The 16,860-nt window shown below is 53.5% G+C and overlaps 7 protein-coding genes across 7 annotated transcripts; 4 read left to right on the top strand and 3 right to left on the bottom strand.

Annotated features, from left to right (window-relative positions):
• Positions 1 to 716: 716 nt before the first annotated feature.
• Positions 717 to 2,531, bottom strand: AB675_5196 (Methylmalonyl-CoA carboxyltransferase 12S subunit; the record flags this gene model as incomplete). The annotated part of the gene is made up of 1 exon (XM_018145388.1): positions 717 to 2,531. One exon carries the CDS (start codon positions 2,529 to 2,531, stop codon positions 717 to 719), a length of 1,815 nt encoding a protein of 604 aa, XP_017999428.1.
• A 1,049-nt stretch (positions 2,532 to 3,580) lies between these two features.
• AB675_5195 (uncharacterized protein) lies at positions 3,581 to 4,296 on the top strand (the record flags this gene model as incomplete). The annotated part of the gene is made up of 2 exons (XM_018145387.1): positions 3,581 to 3,963; positions 4,023 to 4,296. 2 exons carry the CDS (start codon positions 3,581 to 3,583, stop codon positions 4,294 to 4,296), a joined length of 657 nt encoding a protein of 218 aa, XP_017999383.1.
• Positions 4,297 to 6,400: 2,104 nt separating this feature from the next.
• AB675_5194 (Autophagy-related protein 13) lies at positions 6,401 to 9,294 on the top strand (the record flags this gene model as incomplete). Its single annotated transcript, XM_018145386.1, has 2 exons — positions 6,401 to 7,288; positions 7,336 to 9,294. 2 exons carry the CDS (start codon positions 6,401 to 6,403, stop codon positions 9,292 to 9,294), a joined length of 2,847 nt encoding a protein of 948 aa, XP_017999261.1.
• Positions 9,295 to 10,020: 726 nt separating this feature from the next.
• Positions 10,021 to 10,525, bottom strand: AB675_5193 (uncharacterized protein; the record flags this gene model as incomplete). The annotated part of the gene is made up of 2 exons (XM_018145385.1): positions 10,021 to 10,161; positions 10,214 to 10,525. The coding sequence occupies 2 exons, from the start codon at positions 10,523 to 10,525 to the stop codon at positions 10,021 to 10,023; spliced, it is 453 nt and encodes a 150-aa protein (XP_017999190.1).
• A 1,160-nt stretch (positions 10,526 to 11,685) lies between these two features.
• AB675_5192 (uncharacterized protein) lies at positions 11,686 to 13,059 on the bottom strand (the record flags this gene model as incomplete). The annotated part of the gene is made up of 1 exon (XM_018145384.1): positions 11,686 to 13,059. One exon carries the CDS (start codon positions 13,057 to 13,059, stop codon positions 11,686 to 11,688), a length of 1,374 nt encoding a protein of 457 aa, XP_017999263.1.
• A 1,331-nt stretch (positions 13,060 to 14,390) lies between these two features.
• On the top strand, positions 14,391 to 14,725 carry AB675_5191 (uncharacterized protein; the record flags this gene model as incomplete). The annotated part of the gene is made up of 2 exons (XM_018145383.1): positions 14,391 to 14,612; positions 14,675 to 14,725. 2 exons carry the CDS (start codon positions 14,391 to 14,393, stop codon positions 14,723 to 14,725), a joined length of 273 nt encoding a protein of 90 aa, XP_017999418.1.
• A 610-nt stretch (positions 14,726 to 15,335) lies between these two features.
• On the top strand, positions 15,336 to 16,557 carry AB675_5190 (NADPH-dependent 1-acyldihydroxyacetone phosphate; the record flags this gene model as incomplete). The annotated part of the gene is made up of 3 exons (XM_018145382.1): positions 15,336 to 15,671; positions 15,820 to 16,305; positions 16,372 to 16,557. 3 exons carry the CDS (start codon positions 15,336 to 15,338, stop codon positions 16,555 to 16,557), a joined length of 1,008 nt encoding a protein of 335 aa, XP_017999233.1.
• Between the last annotated feature and the right edge of the window lie 303 nt (positions 16,558 to 16,860).

The following is a 16,860-nucleotide window of genomic DNA, read 5'->3' as shown; positions in this document are numbered from 1 at the left end:
CTTTGTCACACCTACAACAGTCAGGCTCAATCCACCGGCGAGCTTGCCATCAATATGAAAGCGGCTTTTAACAGGAAGAAGACGCTCTATATCTAGTCTCGCGGGAAAGAGCAACCGTCCCATGCTCTCAGTCGCTCCATGGAGAATCCCATTTTGACGAGTCCGCATTATACGTCCTTCGTCGTATGAATATCGGGCCTCTCAATCCTCAAGGAGCCAACGGTCTTGGCGCGCATACACGAGGTCCAGAACACGAGCGGAGCTGAACATTTACGGAGGACGACGCTTGTGCCGAGTCATTGAGCCTCGTGGTTTGTTTGCTGTTCGCTTCGCAGGCTGATCGACGTCGTCGACTTCTCCGGAAGAGGGTCATGTGCACAACAAGGGATACACTGTCCTCAGCAACGCCGTCGCCAGATCCGGCGCTGTGTTCAGCGTCTCAGCCAGCCGAGTAATTGCGCAGTTCTGTGCTAACGCACTGAGCAAGCTTCCGACTTACTGGCCCAGCGGCTCAGATGCCGTTGTCTTGTCTGCGGACGCAGTGTCCACAATCTCGATCGATGCGGTGCGTGTTTGCGGTGACGTTAGTTGCTCGTACGCAGAACCGAAATGGGCTTTGCACAGGGGACGGATTGCCTGACACAGCTGCTCATCGCCTTTTGGTGGTTACAACTTGATTTTAGGCGGGCATTGTCAACGTCTTGACGCGCGAATGCCTATCGGAAAGACGGCTTGATGGCACCTGACGCCCTCTGCATCAGCCTCTCCGGCAAGGTCGATTCGTACATGTGGTTGACCCAAGTATACATCAGACTCCGCGTGTCCGCTGGATCAATGATCTCCTCGACATGGAACTTATTGGCCACGCGGATGGGGTTCTGGAGGTTCACATATTCCGCCTCGAGCTGCTGATATACCTGCTTCCAGTTGTCGCCTGCTCGCTTCAGGTCCGCGACATGGTTGACTTCGATGCCGCCATCCAGTGGGATCGACCCAGATTCAAGGCTAGGCCATGCCACTCGCGGTGCCGGGTCGCGAGAGTCGGCCAATATGACACCACCAATACCGTAACACCTCCTCACTATGCACGAGAATACTGGCATGGTAGTCGTATGGTATACCTTGAACAGCTCGGTCCCCCATTTCATCATTCCAGATCGTTCAGCCGTCGTCCCAACAGCGAAGCCCGGAATGTCGATCAGTTGTACGACTGGAATGCCAAAGACGTCGCACAGCTTGAGATGCTTCATCAGCTTCTGCGAGCCAGCCGAATCCAGCGCTCCGGAGTTCACCGTCGCGTCGTCTGCCACCACGCCTACGGAGTACCCGCCCAACCTTGCCAAACCAACCACAATAGTCTTTCCCCAATACGGCCCAATCTCGAACCAACTTCCCTTGTCAACTAAAGGCTCTATAATGTCCCGTATTTGATAACCTCTCTGTCTCCTTCGCGGAATCACCTCCCTCAAGCCCTCACACTTCCTGTACGGATCGTCCAGAACCTCCCCTTTCGGCGGCAAAACCCCACCGTGATTCGGCACGTAGCTCAAGAACCTCGCAATCATCTCATAAGCACCCTTTTCATCCCTCGCCACATTATCAATCGTCCCGTTCCCGGCATGAATACTTGGCCCACCCAGATCATCAAAACTCAAACCCTCCTCAAAAGTCGCCCCCTCCACAATCTTCGGACCCGCATTGAACAAACTCCCCACGTCCGCCGCAATGACACTGAAATGACTGACCGCCGCCCTCGCCGCGCCCAGCCCAACAGCGGGCCCAACCACCGCTGCGACCTGCGGGATGCCGAGATCCAACTCCTTCACTAGCCAATATAGCAGCTCCAGCTTCGGTAGATATGCGCCCCCCTCGGATTTGTAGGTCGTGATGCTCCCACCCCCACTCGCCCCATCCACCAGCTTCACCATCGGCAACTTCAAATTCACGCTCAACTTATCCATATAAATCGTCTTAGGCATCAACGCGCCATCCGCGTGTCCTGCGCGAATCGTGAAATCATCCGCCGTCAGCAGCACTGGCCGTCCATTGATCCTCCCGAACCCCTGCACGTTATTGCTCGGCACGAATCCGCCTACAACCTGCCGCTCCCGCTCCAGCGCTGTGGGCGCGGTAGCAGCATTGGGCGGGGATTTCCAGGTGACCGTGCCGGCGAGGGAGCCGACTTCACGGAAGGAGGCGGGGTCCAGGAGGAGCTCGATGCGCTCGCGGACCCATAGCTTGCCGGCTTCTTTGTGGCGGCGGTAGCCCGTGGATGTGGTTGGCGGGGTGGAGGCGAGGGTGCGGACGTGGTTGATTTCGGAGAGGATGTCGGACCAGTCTGCTGGGAGTTGGGTTGTTAGGCGGGACTTTCGGGTGATCTTGGGTGGGTTGGTGGTAGTGGTTGATGATGATGGAAACGGAGAAGGAAATTGGGACTTTAGTTGGGAGAGGCGGGAGCTAGCGGTTTTGCTGTCGTCGGATTGTACAGGTTTGGAGGTGGGTATATGGTCGTCGTTATCGTTGTCGCCCATGCTGATCCGTGTGGCCTGAAGTAAACCTGAGAAGTGCCCTACAAGATCGCGGTAGGCTTCAATTCCATATGAGTGTATTCGCTGATGTACGGTACATTATGAAGTACGAGTATCGTGTACTTTTGGTGTGTCACCCACTGCCTCGGTTGCCAGCACCCCCACAGCCCCAGCTCAGTCCCCCGCGTTCTGGCTGTTAGGCGCGTAGCCGAGGCTAGGCTCCTGGGTGTCGTTCATCTTTTGACCGGGTCTGTCGCTGAAGCGCAAACCCTGTACCTGAATCCGAGTGAGATGTCTGGAGTAGTAGAAGAAACCTTCAAAATGAATCCGGTCAGTGCAACATCATCCAGGCTGTGTGCGAGGACGTGTAGCTTCTCAAAACAAGCACAGCTCGAAAATGGCAGTTTGAATGGCTTGGCACAAACTCTTTCTTCATCACATCGTTCGTCCACGATCCTATGATCCGCTTTGTCTCACCACGCGCGGGAGCAAAATGTCGTTGGCTAGGGTGATCTGTGAGTGCGAGGCATGCCTTGCGGCCCCTACAAGGCGCGATTGGTCCCCTTCCAAAGCGGCACTCGATGCTGGCCAGCCAAAACGCGTCACGGCATACAGCACACTCTCCATAGAAAAGCGCTCTCACAAGTCGCGTTCCAAGCCAACCACTAGCAGCTCAATGGCTATAAATATGAGATGGACAACCGAGCCATCGCCGTGGTCTTGCAGCACTAACCTCATTGTGAACGGGTCTCCCAGGACAACATGCAGATCTATCGAAGCTAGCCCCCAAATGCTTCAGAATGTCCACTCTTGGCCGTGTTTCAACCATGCTGTATTGAAGCAGGCAACAGCGTTCTCTTGCCCAATGGAGTGACCACCGCGACGAACTTGTTGCTTGTATATGCAGGAGAGTGTGCTTTGGTCATGGAGGGGCGTGGTGATATAAGTTGACCGATCCCTCCTTCACGGTAGGCAGTCATGTAACCACATCCAGTGTACCTGCACATCCAGCCCTACAGACCTGATTGCCCCAGCCAGAAGCGCCTGCCATCATGCCTACACCAACAGCACCTCTCCTCCGCCTCGCCCTCATCCCAACCACCATAACAGGCCTGGCCTTCTCCGCGACTCTCGTCGCCGATGGCCAGTGGCACTTCCACGCCCAACGAGAATCCATGGCTCTACTTGCATTTTACGCCTTCTCCCTGCTACTGAGTTGCGTACTAATCGGGCTTGGCCATCGCTTCGGGACAAAGAAGCTTCAGGTTGGGTTCGGGAATACGGTGCCTATCGAAGCATTGTATGGGGCCGTCGATCTGCTCCTGGGTATCGCCTTCTTGGTGCTCCACGTTGTGATTAATGCTAGGGTCGCGGACGATTATTATCGGGTGAGCATGGTGGTGACTTATAACGCTTTTGCGGCGTTGACGGCCAGGTGAGTTGCAATGATTCTGTATGCGCGTATGTGGTTCCGAGTTACTGACATGTTGATAGTGCACTGCACTTCATCCTTGCTATGTACAGCCTAGCATTGGCTCTGCCCGTCCAGTCGATCCTTCAGAGCTGGGAAGCGTGGCAGATGTCCATGAGCGATTGCCCTGCTTGCACGGACCGAACCCAAGGCCGCGTATCAATTGAAAGCGATGAGTCGGTCAAATCTGAGGGACGCATGACTCGAGGGGGCCAGAAGGGGAAGATGAGTGTTGCCAATGAAGAAGGCGAAGGAGAAGGCGACAGGCTGATTATGGTAGACGAAGGCGAAGCTTGAGAACTCGTCGACGTCTCCTGGATGGCGATGAGGGTTAGTAGGCTTCGAGGTCTTGGTTCACGAGCCTCTGACCTGGGTCGACGTCCGTGTACAGTCCATTGACCCTGTGAAAAGGAAGATACTCAACTACTGCACTTTGACAACGCCACCACCACAGGTCTTGGCAGCGACCCAGCCTCGAAAGCTAAGTAGCCAACAACCGCAAAATTCAATGTCGGTTCGATCCTCGCATTAACAACAGATACATAGCTTTTACCACTTAAATGATACTCCCACGTCGACATCCTGTCATTGTTAACAACTTGCAAAAAAGCAATAATGTTGGGGGGCTCACGACTTACTGCGTGAACCCCTGAGACCTGACTTGTACTCTCGTTTAGTTCTTAAAGCACCATACCCTTCTTTTCGGGGTAGGTTACGGTCCAAATTTCAGACCTCATATACATAAAGGACGTTGCTGGGGAAAAGCGATGAGGCAGCAAGTGAGGAGTGAGTGCTAGGTCAGGTGGAGGTAAGGTGATTATGAGGTTGAGACGGCTTGGCAACAACGCGATCGACGAGCAACGAACATTGAACATGACTTTCCATATCTTACCACCACAGCTCGACGCTCGATCATGTCGTCAATCGGCCAGGCGTCATTTCAACGGACTTATCTGCTCAATCGATGCGGAAAACAAGAACGTGCTTGCCGAACGAGGCCGATAAGTGCAGAGACCCCAAACTAATGCCCAAGGTCAGACCGGAACAGCAAGCATCCTTTGGAGGGTCCATGGACTTTTGCCGTCGCTACTCATGAAGCTGGCCGTGGACCGACGACCGGTTGTCGGACGGCATTTGAACTATGTGCGGACGCTTAACGGCAGTGTAAAGTGACAAGGTAGTTCGCCTCGAGCTAGAGGAGTACCAAAGGATCTCGAAGCAACAGCGAGGACCATTCTCGTTAAAATCTGGCTAGACGATCTGCGAATGGTCGTGATCATCGGTGGCATCTCGCGGTTCCTGAATGCCGTGAAGGTCGACGGCAGAAGTATATCACTGGACTAGCTGAGCGGCTGAACGATGTAGATATCGCTGACACTGCATCTCTTGTCACTTTATCAGGCGATGTGCGAAGTCCTGGGCCAGTGATTTCCGGTCATCATTCGCGATCCATTCCAGGAGATGCTCCTGAAGCCTCAGTTGATTCCGTATGCCAAAGCTACTTGACGGAAGCCTGCATTTGACATCAAGGCAACAACTCGGTCGTGATGAGCTGTGGTGGGATTTTGCGGAGGTCGCTCGCAGCTTAAGCCTCATCGGGGATAGCTGAACGGGCACCCGAAAGTTCCCCGACGCAGTGTGGGGGTGGTCGATGGGAGAGTCACACAGGCAGCGGGAGCCTCTGAGCGTTCACTGCGTTATCACGATAACTGAACGTACCATTGACTCTGCTGAGCTCGAGTCTCTGTGTGATACAGGAAGTACAGGCGAATGCTACAGCACGGAGTTCTCCATCTTCAAGTCATTCCCAACCAAAATTATATCGACATCTCTGACTTGCTTCACGCCATCAAGCCATCTTTGTTCGTTTCCTATCACTTCTCCAACAAGTCGCCTATCGCCGTACTTCACGCATCAACACGTCTGGCGTCATCAGCCTAGGCGATTTCGAGATTTGACAATCACCAGACTGCAGAACCCATGATCCTCACAATCGCTTGGGCTTGTCTGTGACTCTTTTTGACTCGTAGCAGTCGGTACCTGCACCCACCCGACCAATCACGAGAGACAGTGTCATATGCTCGTCGATCATCGTCTCTGACTACCTCCATGCTATACTACCTACCATATCATCAACACGACCTATCATTGTCATTCACTCCAGATGCCCTCCATTCCCTAGACGCCTTGACTGGCTCCTAGGCATCAATTGACCCTTCTTCATCCGACCTCCGGGCTGGGTTCACTTGCTATACAGCGTCTACTGTACCCGCTCGACTGCATCGCCTGCGCCCGACCGATCATGGAGTACCCTCACCACATCCGTCCACCGCCGTGCAATCATCGCTAGGCTGACTCGAAGTATCTTGTACCATCTGCAGGCCTAATCAAGCACAACACCATGCATCAACATCCCCGCCATCCTCCGGTGACGGCCTCGCCAGCCCTCTCAGAACAGACCAATCCTACACGCACCAACAACTCAAGAGATCGAGATCCACGGTTCAGTACCCAAGGATCAGGTTCCTCCGAAGACTTTGGCAGTCCGAGATCAGAGCAGACTGATCCAGGTGCTCAGATGCAACGGCTGAACCAGGTCATCCAGAACTTCTACGCAAAAGCTGCCCTCATCATCCTCCGGTCCCGAGTCGAGCTAGCACCGGCGTACTCGAAGAACACCGATGCTGTGCGCTACAACAGGTGGTTCAACATCGAATTGCAAGAGACCGACGACTATCGAGATGACATTAGGCGATGGCGGATGTGTGACATCAAAGATGACAGGCCACCACCACTACACATCGAAGTCTTCCTATGCACGGACTCGCTGCCGCAAGGCCAGCGACTCGTTATCCTCGATGAGGATGGCAAGCGTTGGGATGTTCTGAACGCGCTGGAGTCATCAAGTGACGCTCGAGGGAAGCGGAAAGCTGCAGACTCGCAGGAGATAGTACTGGAGCGATGGACGATCGAGCTCGGCGACCAGACTGCTGCTCTGCCGGCAGATATGGGTACAGTGCTGCCCCTAGTCTACAAGAAGAGCATCGTCTTGTTCCGAGCATTGTGGACCTACTGCAATTATCTACCTGCTTACAAACTCTCAAACAAGATCGGCAAGAGCAGGTCGACAATGGCGATGAAGCTCGGCTACAGACTCGTCGATGGCCATTCCTCGCCAGCCTCATCGCGATCTGACAATCTTGGCTTCGCTCTGACGGACAGCGCCAGCGATGTCACAGCAGACTATTCTTTTGGCGAGACTGAGTCGCCTGCAGCTCATTCGGTGTACGTGTGCAATATCGCCAGAACTGTGATTTCCGGATAGATGACTCGGAGGAGCTGCTCAGCTCTCGTTTCCTTGGTGCAGACGATGACCTCTTCCGACCGTCGATGCCAGGTGATGCAGATAGGCGTGCGGATGTTGGCTCATTACCAACCCATCGGCGAACGACTTCGTTTGAGCGACCAGAGCTCGGCCATGCTTACGGCAGCTTATCCACCTACCATCAAGCTGGCATTGCCACAGGGACGAGTCCCTTGTCTGCTCTCCGAGATGCAAAGGACTACAGCACAGAGTCTCCACCCACTCCAGAGCAAAGACCTCCTCTGCCGCAGCAACATTCCACCATTTCATCCAGGAACTCTTTGCGCGCTCAGGCTGCTGGGCGCAGAAGTTCATTCAGCTTCCAGCCTTTCAAGCAGCCAACTCTGTCCGCATCTCCTCTGGGCGTGTCTCCACTGGGCACTTCGCCAAGACTGGCTAGTGGACACGTTCCGACACTGGGGTCGTTGACAGAAGAAGCTCATAAGCCAGCTCCGAACGCACCCGCCGTTGCAGCCAGGAAGCCATCGTCTTTGACTGACCAAGCCGCTGTCTCTTTGAGCTCGAGCTCTACCAAGCCAGCACCTATCACTCGTTATAGCAGTAGCTTCTCACACCGTCGTGTCCGGCTGTCGTCTGGAGGCACATCTACGAACAGAGCTGATGATGACCAGGACAGCAGTGGCAGAGCTAGTGCGGCTTCCTCTGCGCAGCCAGGTTCTGGCTTCCTCACAGAAGCTGCCACTGGACCTGCATCTTCTGGCTCGATGCAGGAGGATGATGAATCGATTCAAGACTTTCTTAAATTGCTTGATACGAAGAAAGACCTTCTTCACTCTACAACAGACGATGCTTCGGCCGAAAGCAGCACGCGACGTACAGCTGCCGCTCTAAACCGCTTCCACCGTATGAAGGACTCCAATGCCGCCCTTAGTGACTCTATGAACTCCTCACTAATGCTGCATCGCTCATCTTCGTCGTCGTCACGACAGCTTTCGAGCGTTCCTGCCATGGTAGCTGCTACATCTGCGTCAACATCCAGCTCTCCAGGCAAGCCGCTCTCTCCTCATACACCTCACACGCCCTTTGCTCCCTCAAGATTGAGCGCTGCATACAGCCATGACGACGAGCAGCATCGCTTGACAATCGAAGAAGAGCCTCCATCGCCCTCAGAGACCGCTACTAGCGACACAGCGCAAGGTGCCCGTTCGAGCTCAAATGTGCCAGCCATTGACATTCCGAACTCGCCGCGGCCGTACCTTGCAGCCTACCGCCGCTCCACTTCTGCACAACGTCGCCCTGCAAGCGATGACATGGGCGATGTATACCTCCGCAGCGCAAGCATGGGCGCTCAGCAAGACCGTCGTGCTGGTGTGAGATCAGACTCGCCATTGCAACGGGCGGTCAACATCGGCGACAACGACGATGGTCATGATAGTGGCGAAGCATTGTTGCGGCCACCGACAGAGGTCTCTCCGCGCCTCGCCGTAGCCCGGCCAGCGACGACTGGTTCCGCCGCCGCAAGAGTGCCTTCAGATGGCACGACTGAGACCTCTTCGGCCCGAATATCTGCTGGCTTGGCATACCGCACGCGCCATCTCGGCCGTCGCGGGTCCGCCTCGTCTTCAGGGCGAATGGCGTCCCCACTTCCGCCAACAGGAGACTCAACATCAGCGAGCGCTACACAGCCGAACCCAACAGGTGGCAGTAGCGCTAACATCGGCGGCAGCACCGACAAATCCATCGGCAGCACAGCAGACGTGTCAGACAGAAGCGCAAGCAGCAGCAGTCGCTTCATTGGCAGCAGGAGACGCGCGGGGAGTAGACCCGATTTTGGCAGCAGCACACACGCTCATCCGAGAGGCAGTGCAGGGGAGGGAGATGGCGGTGGAGGAGATGAGGACTTCATGCCTTTCGCAATGGAAGGCAGTGGGTTTGGAAGTGGAGAAGGCAGTGCTGAGAAGAAGCACTGACCGCTTTTCGGTACAAGCGCGAGCGCCCAGAAACGCGCTGAACGAATTTCGCAATTGCAGTACATATTTGAGATGCCGCAAGGCAGGATTGGAAAGGGTCTCATCCCAGAGGAGTTCTGGGTAACAATTTGCATGCATAGGGGACCAGGATCTACAGCGTTTTGCTGCTTTGAGGCGAAGTACACTGAGTTTAGGAAGGCAGAGGGCGGATCCTCACCAACTCCTATGCTGCTCTCCTATACTGCCCTGCTCTGCTTGCGATGAGCGGCATCTGAGCATTAAGCGATCAATATGAAGAGTTTGACATCAGTAGCCTGTGCGTCGAGTGTGATAATGATCCTTATGACGCACACCTGTCCCTTAGGTCTGAATAGACTACTTAGTTATAGCTACGCTGTCTTCATTACTCTTCTGTTGCAGACGAAAGCAAGCCATCCATGCTTCAGGATGAACATAGCGGTCCGAAGGATTCAGCGTCCTTGCCGCTATACTGTCCATCTCAGAAGAGTCCCTGTGTTGTGCTGAAAGAATCGATTGGTTTTGACTAGCTGTACTTGAGCTAGGTCTAAGGCTGCTAACGAGTGATTCTTCAAACGTATGGATGTTCAATCTGCTCTTGCTGACAGAGGTCCACACTATTCATCTCTGCTCATTCTACATCCCACTTCAGAGCTACTCGCATATGGCAGACAGGCCCGGTAAGAAGGCGATCAAAGACTCTCGCTGTCAACAAACCAGCCAATCGAGATCCTCATTGTCCTTGTTCGCCAGATAGTAGCGTTCGGCAATTCTGTATTGCTTGGTCCACTTGGCTCTGTACTGGCACAAGTCTGCCTGGACGTCGGGGGACAACTCGAGCGTGCAGCGCTGATAGACAGAGGGTCAGTGCTGCTAACACAGGAGGAAGTGTGGGGCTTACCATGATAGTATCGCTCACGTAGGTGTAGACGTCAGGACCGTCTCGGAACTCAGAAGCAAACCTGAACACAACACCATCTGGGCGGGTGTTCGAGGGGAAAGAGTCGGTCGACTCGGTAGACTCGTCAAGACTCCTCCGCCGTGAGAGGCAGAATTGGCTGACCCTGACGTCCATCTTCAGTTCCACAGACCTGAAATTCGTGTCCAGCATAGGAGCTATGCGCATTAATGCTCGGAGCCTGTTGATACATCGTGTTCTGAGTATGACGTCGTACGCTCGGGCGATGAAGGCGGTCTTGGTGAAGTCGTTCATGATGTCCTGACAGTAATTTTGGAGCCAGTAGGTGGCATGCAACTCCATCGATCGAAGCATGGGTAATCCCCAGGGAAGATCTGTTGTCATGTGTGGCAGCCACGCGACACCGCCCACAGCGATATGTCGTATGTGTTTGCGGTAATCTTGTGGTATGATGTCCAACAGTGGAGGTAACGGTGAAGGTCGATGAGGTGATGCGGTCCCAGGGAAGCGCAGGCGCAAGGTAAGAGGCTGCTTGCTGCACAAGAATGGATGAACTCGTCGCGAATGAGTCTAGAGACGCCAGCAATGCCGACCTAAGGCAGCCCACCCTGGCCAGTACCAGCATTCCTAGCCCGAATGTAGAATCGAGGATTCTCAAGGGGCACTAGGGAGTGCCATGCATCGTCAATGCCTGTGTGCCTGGCGTGAACGCCAAAAGTAATGTCTTGAGTCGCTAAATAGTGCTCGTAAATTATGAGTCGCAGCTCGGGCGCAATTGTGTCGAGAGGGTGCATTATGGCTGTTCAATATGTGCCGCTTATCTGACAGATTAGCGGACTCTCGTCGTGTCGAAGGTCGCCTATCAATGCTTCAGAGATATCGAGACTTTGAAAGAATGTTTAGTTGTCGAAGGAATGATTCGCACGGAAGGCAAACAGAAAAGGTACCAAGTAGACAAGGCAACCACGCTCCAGCTCAGCTTCTGGACCACGCCTTCCTATGATCCTGCTTCCATCGCTTTTCTCGACCAAATTCAATTCCGCGGCAACTACAGTTCAGAACGACTTCCCAAAAATGTACTGCTCAAGACCGACTGCCAGCGTTGCCATGTTGCCTTCGGAAACAGCATTTGGCAACTACGCTCCTGCCCGACACAACTCAAGGTCGGCCAGGAAAACAAAGTGCTGATATCGTCTAGCACTGGCTACTTCTGGGTAGCGTGCGGACTACAGCTCCAGTCGTGTCACTCCACCTCCTAGTCCAGCCGCCCCTTATCCTTATTTGCCAGGTAGAAACGCTTAGCGGTTTCGTATTAGAGGCTAGTCTATGCATATGAAGTCGATGCATACCATCTTGATCGGCTTTCATGTGCGGAGCAGGTCAACAAGTCCGAAGTCGGGACATAGCTGAAAGCTGTGATGCCATTCATTGGACAAAAGATCAACGTATCAGACCTAGATCCGGTCGTTGTCAGGTTTCCTGCTGTACATCCACGGCTTCTTTGGATCAAACAGACGGGAGAAGAAGGCTCTCTGCCGCTGGTAGTTCAATGAACCGGTCTCGTGCAACAGCTCGCGCACTTCTGCTAACGACTTTTCATCGTGGTCGAGGTTGCATAGCATGGCAGACGACACCTGCGAGCATACATCATATGCATCTCTCCACGGGCGGCTCAATACGTTTTTGTCTTCTGCGCCTAAGATTCGGCGCCAGATGTCCCATTGAATGTCTTTGCTGGCGTTTTGCGAACTTACAGCCTTCTCATACGAAAAACGTTTTCGGTCGAGGAGTATCACTCCGACTTTCCAGGCACAGTGAATGCCTTGACAGCCCCATAGGCCGTCATTGGCGCGAAGTTCATCGAAGCCATTCGTGAACATGTCACTGACATCCAGCAGGTGGTACAGATCAGCCACCATTTCAGTGCTCACTTTCACATCCGAATAGTACTTATCGATGCTGCTCCAGACGGGCTTCTCGTACTCAGCATGATCTTTTAGTATGTTCGTTTGATTTACAAGTTTTGTGGGTGGAATGAGTCTGCGTTTGCGGAACTGCTCGAGTGAAATCTGAGGGACATCAAATGATGTGCCCTTGTAGGTGCCACTTACTGTCCATGTGCTCGACGAAAACATGACATCAATCCGTTCTGCCGCGGGTACACCATTGTCATACGTCTCTCCAGTTCCACAATACACAAAAAATTGTATCGAGACTGTGGGCGGGCTATCAATCCATTTGTTCATGGATTGGTGAAGCAAATCCATGATCCAGAAGGAAAAGGTCCGGGTGGTAGCCCTGTCGGAGCCAACAACTCGGTTAAGGAGAGGCGTAATGAGCTCGGTAGTGCGAGGGTCTTGCTTATTCTCGATGCATTCCGAGAAAACCTCCCAGCTCTCGAATTGGATGGCTCGTCTGTGCTCCGCCGGGGTCCTGAGACCCTCCACAGGGATTTTGAGAGCAATTGATTCGCAGTTCTGTAACAAACGTAACGCCTTGCTCATCAGCACCATCGGCGGGCGTAGGCAAATGCCCACGTCCAACACAACATGACGTATCGAAGTGAGTGGACGATCTCTAATGGCGAAAGCTGTCAGATGAAGCTCGTCTCCAAGCCACAAGGTTGCTTTTCCCCAAAGTGATGCATATACGAATGGTTGTTGGGACCGAGAGAGCAACAACATGCCCAGGCGGGATGTTGAAAAGCGCTCGCGGTCGTACGCTTCATCTGAACTTGCGATAAAAGGCGACACGCGTATATCAGCGAAAAGGAAGTCGTAGATCTTATCCTTGACCTCCTGTGGCAGATCCGCGAAGCCTGTAATCATCATGGGCTTATTTTGAAGGTTTCTTACAGCGACCGTCGTTGTCTGAGCAAAGCGGAGATTTTCATGAAAGTCGGAGGCGGAGGCTCGCAACGCTGAACTACTGATGTGAAACGCCGGCTACGTCCTCCACGTGTGACAAAGTGTTGTGTTCGTGAAGCCGCAGGATCAATCCTGGCCTTGTCGTGAGTCAGACCTTGTGCAATAAAGGCCCAGGTAGTCTTCGCCCCTCTTTGGTGGACTTGAGTGGTCCTTAAAGTCAAATTGTCGACTGAGCAGCTTCCAATGCCGAGATAGGAATGTTTGCGTGGGAAGCTACGACTGGCAGGTAGAGACGTGCGGTGAAGCAAGATGGTTCGTTACCGCCAAGAAAAGGCAGCCACGAGTCTCCACTCTGGGACTTTGAGTGGTTAGTGGCTCTTTCTTGTGCTACCATCGGGAGACCTTTGGTGTGGTTCAAGCGTCAGACAGTTGGTCTCCCTTCTTGTTGATTCTTCATCTTTTCTTTTCGTTAGCAGGCGTACGCGATTGTTACCCTTCGCAACTCAACACGCAGCATAGATCTTGTTTCAATCGTACAGCAATGTCATCATCAGAGGCGGCGGAGCCCCAGTCACCTCACCTGTATGTACAAGCACTCAATCGCTTCGATTACCTTGACAAGCAGTCAAAGATTCTCTTTCAGTACTACACAAGCCAGAAGCATCCATCAAAAACATTCCCAGCCGTATTCCAGGTCGCGCCTCATCTGGCTACAAGCCAGTCCTTGCAGCGGATGCGCCAGAACGACATTCAAATCATGCCGAGTCAAATCCCTTCGCCAGCCCAGACCCGGCCTTTGTGTTACCGTTCGAGAGTAGCACGCATACCCTGATGCTTAACAAGTATTGCGTATACCGTCCTCAGTTGCTTCTTGTGACAAAAACGTACAGGCCGCAATATGAAGCATTGGACGATAGTGATATTCGCGCGTCCTGGTCGCTGCTTTCGGAACTGGAGGCGGGCCCTGGCCACAATCTCGGAAGCAAATTTCCGGGCCCGACTTCACCACCAAGCATGCTGGCGTTCTACAACTGTGGTGCTGAAGCTGGAAGCAGCCAAGGCCACAAGCACATACAGGTTATGATGAAACCGCACTCACGACAAATTGGCTTCAAGCTGTTTCCTGATCTGGTAGGACCGGAGTGTGAGGGACACATCGTTGACGCTCTCGAAGGAATTCCACACAAGCACTTCATACTAAAACTCCCGGAAAGTGCAAGCGCCGATGACGCCGTCGAAGCCCATCGAAAACTGCTGGCGAGAATGAGAGAAGTTATCATCAGCCGGGAAAGATGGCGGAGCCAGACGGGAAGTCTGACCTACCACATAATGTACTGCTGACGAAGGACTGGGTCTGCCTAATACCTAGACAGCACTCGCGCATTGATCATTCCATGATCACGAATGCTATGGGAATGGTTGGCGTCTTCTGGATCACGCATCCATCCCAGATCGAGGATTACACAAATATTTGGGGCCCGTTAGATGAGCACATGGCTACGATTGGCTACCCGGTATGACCAATTGCGGGAATTCTCGACCTTAATGAACGCAGATAGACTGACAAGATATCTAGTCATCCCATTTGGCCTTGAAAGCGCCTCCTCCGATGCACCCGGTAGCTTGAGCTGCCATCACGAAATTGCGACCCAACGTTCGCCTCATCATCTCATTTACGCCTTCGATGTTCAGAACGTTTAGCTCGAGACACTGCCTACATGCAGTTTCCAACCAGGCTGCCGGTTTCAATACGACTGTATTGGTACGGTATCACACAAATTGACAACTGCTTGCCTGAAGCAGCCGGTAAGCCGAGGTATTGTTACCGAGTTCCTTGGGTGGGTACGGGGTACGAGTTGAGCCGCACGGAGCGACAACCCTCCCAGGGCTTCCTAGTTGACCCTTCTGTAATGCACTATCACGTCTGGCTACAGCTCAGGCCTTGGCTCCCATACGACCTTACCGGCGGGACAGAAATGGAATGTCCATATCGAGACGGCATAGCTGCTGCTCTGCGCTACGAGAAGCTTTAAATGGTACAACACACTGCTCAGATGCGCCATCCCAGAAGCACGCCCACCTCTGCAATCTGCCAGGGGTGCACGACGTTTTGAACGACCTGTGAACGGGGCATTGATATAAATACATACCATTGCCTCTAACTTCGACTCTTTCCGACCACGTCAGTCCCACTGCCGAATCAGCACCGCCTCCTGCTTGAACTGACACAGTCCACCATGCCACCACATCATTCAAAACGCTCAGTCCTCATCACAGGCTGTTCAAACGGCGGTCTTGGCGCCGCCCTCGCAGAAGCTTTCCACGAGACTGGTCGATGGCGTGTCATAGCATCTGCACGTGATTTGACCAAGCTCCAGAGTCTGAAGGGCCTGAAGAACGGACAAGAAGAAGATGGGATCGAGCAGGTGCAGCTCGATGTCGTTGACGAGGCGAGTGTTCGTGCTGCGGTCGTTGCCGTGCGGAAGCTGCTGGCTGATGGGAATGATGGTCGGAAGGATGGGGAGAAGGTGGGATTGGATGCGATTTGCTTGAATGCTGGAGGAGGGTATAGCGTAAGACGATATCCCTTCTTTTCATCAGCCTCTACTGTCTCTTTTTGCCCTTGTTTTCCCTTCCATGTATGACCTGATGCGGTCCATTGCGTCCACCAAATCCCACGGCCCCTCGACACCGGCGCTGACGCATAGGCCCCTTTGACAGATGCCCCTGACCGACATCCCGCCTTTCTCGCCTTTGCTTCCCGCCGTCTTCAACCTCAACGTCTTCTCTCAACTCAGCATCCTCAACGTCTTTCTTCCACTCCTTCTTGCCAGCAGTAGCTGCAATAGCGGCAAACCTCTCGTCATAGCCCACACTTCGATCGCAGCCCACCCAAACGGCAACCTCCCCTTCACCGGCGCCTATAACGCGTCAAAGGCCGCCATGTCGCACCTGACGCAATGCCTGCGCACGGAATTGGGCTTGTTGGACATTGACGTTATCGAACTACGAACGGGAGGAGTGAGAAGTCAGTTCTATGGCAACTTACAGCAAGGAAAGGCCAGGGTGCCGGAAGGGAGCATTTGGGAAACAGAGGGCGTGAAAGAAGTGGTGGAGGGGTTGATGGACGGCGAGAAGTTTGGTGCAGGGTTTAGTGAAAGGGCGGAGTGGGCTAGGGAGATTGTGCGGGATGTTGAAAATGGTACCGTAAGTCTTCTTGTATACTGGTGTACATTGCAAGCCACCCTTAGGCTGACCGCATCCTCTGCCCAGCAGAAAATCATCTACAGGGGCAGCAATGCAGCTAATGTCAAGTGGGTGGGCCGTTTGATTCCGATGTGGATTTATGACATGATCATGGCGCGTATGCTGGGGATCGGACACTTGCCAGGACTTTTGCGGGCGGCGTTGGAGGGAAGGTCGCTGGTCACTGAGGAAGAGCAAGATTATCAAGGTTGAAAAACATGGTCGATACTGATGGATACGTGCTGCTGGAAGCATGTGGAAGTCAGGGAAGTACGGACTCCATGTCTTCATCAAATCCTGTGAGTAGGGATCAGTCATTACTCTGTGAATTGATTTCATGCCAGGGACCTCCTGACGGCAGCGTCTCCCTCTAATCTATAGGAATGATGAATTAGGCCTCTTCCAGAGTTTATTACAGACGCCTTCTTACCCCGCCCTCTCCTTGTCAATCTGGGGAATAAGGCGTCTATCCGGTATCCGAGAATGCCTCGGCGCCTCCTCCTCCTCCTCTCGGCC

The sequence above is a fragment of the Cyphellophora attinorum genome, assembly GCF_001299255.1.
Source record: "Cyphellophora attinorum strain CBS 131958 chromosome Unknown Contig15, whole genome shotgun sequence".
In the NCBI taxonomy this organism is placed as follows: domain Eukaryota; kingdom Fungi; phylum Ascomycota; class Eurotiomycetes; order Chaetothyriales; family Cyphellophoraceae; genus Cyphellophora; species Cyphellophora attinorum.
Note: the sequence above shows the minus strand (reverse complement) of the source record. Positions and strands in the feature narration are given on the sequence as shown.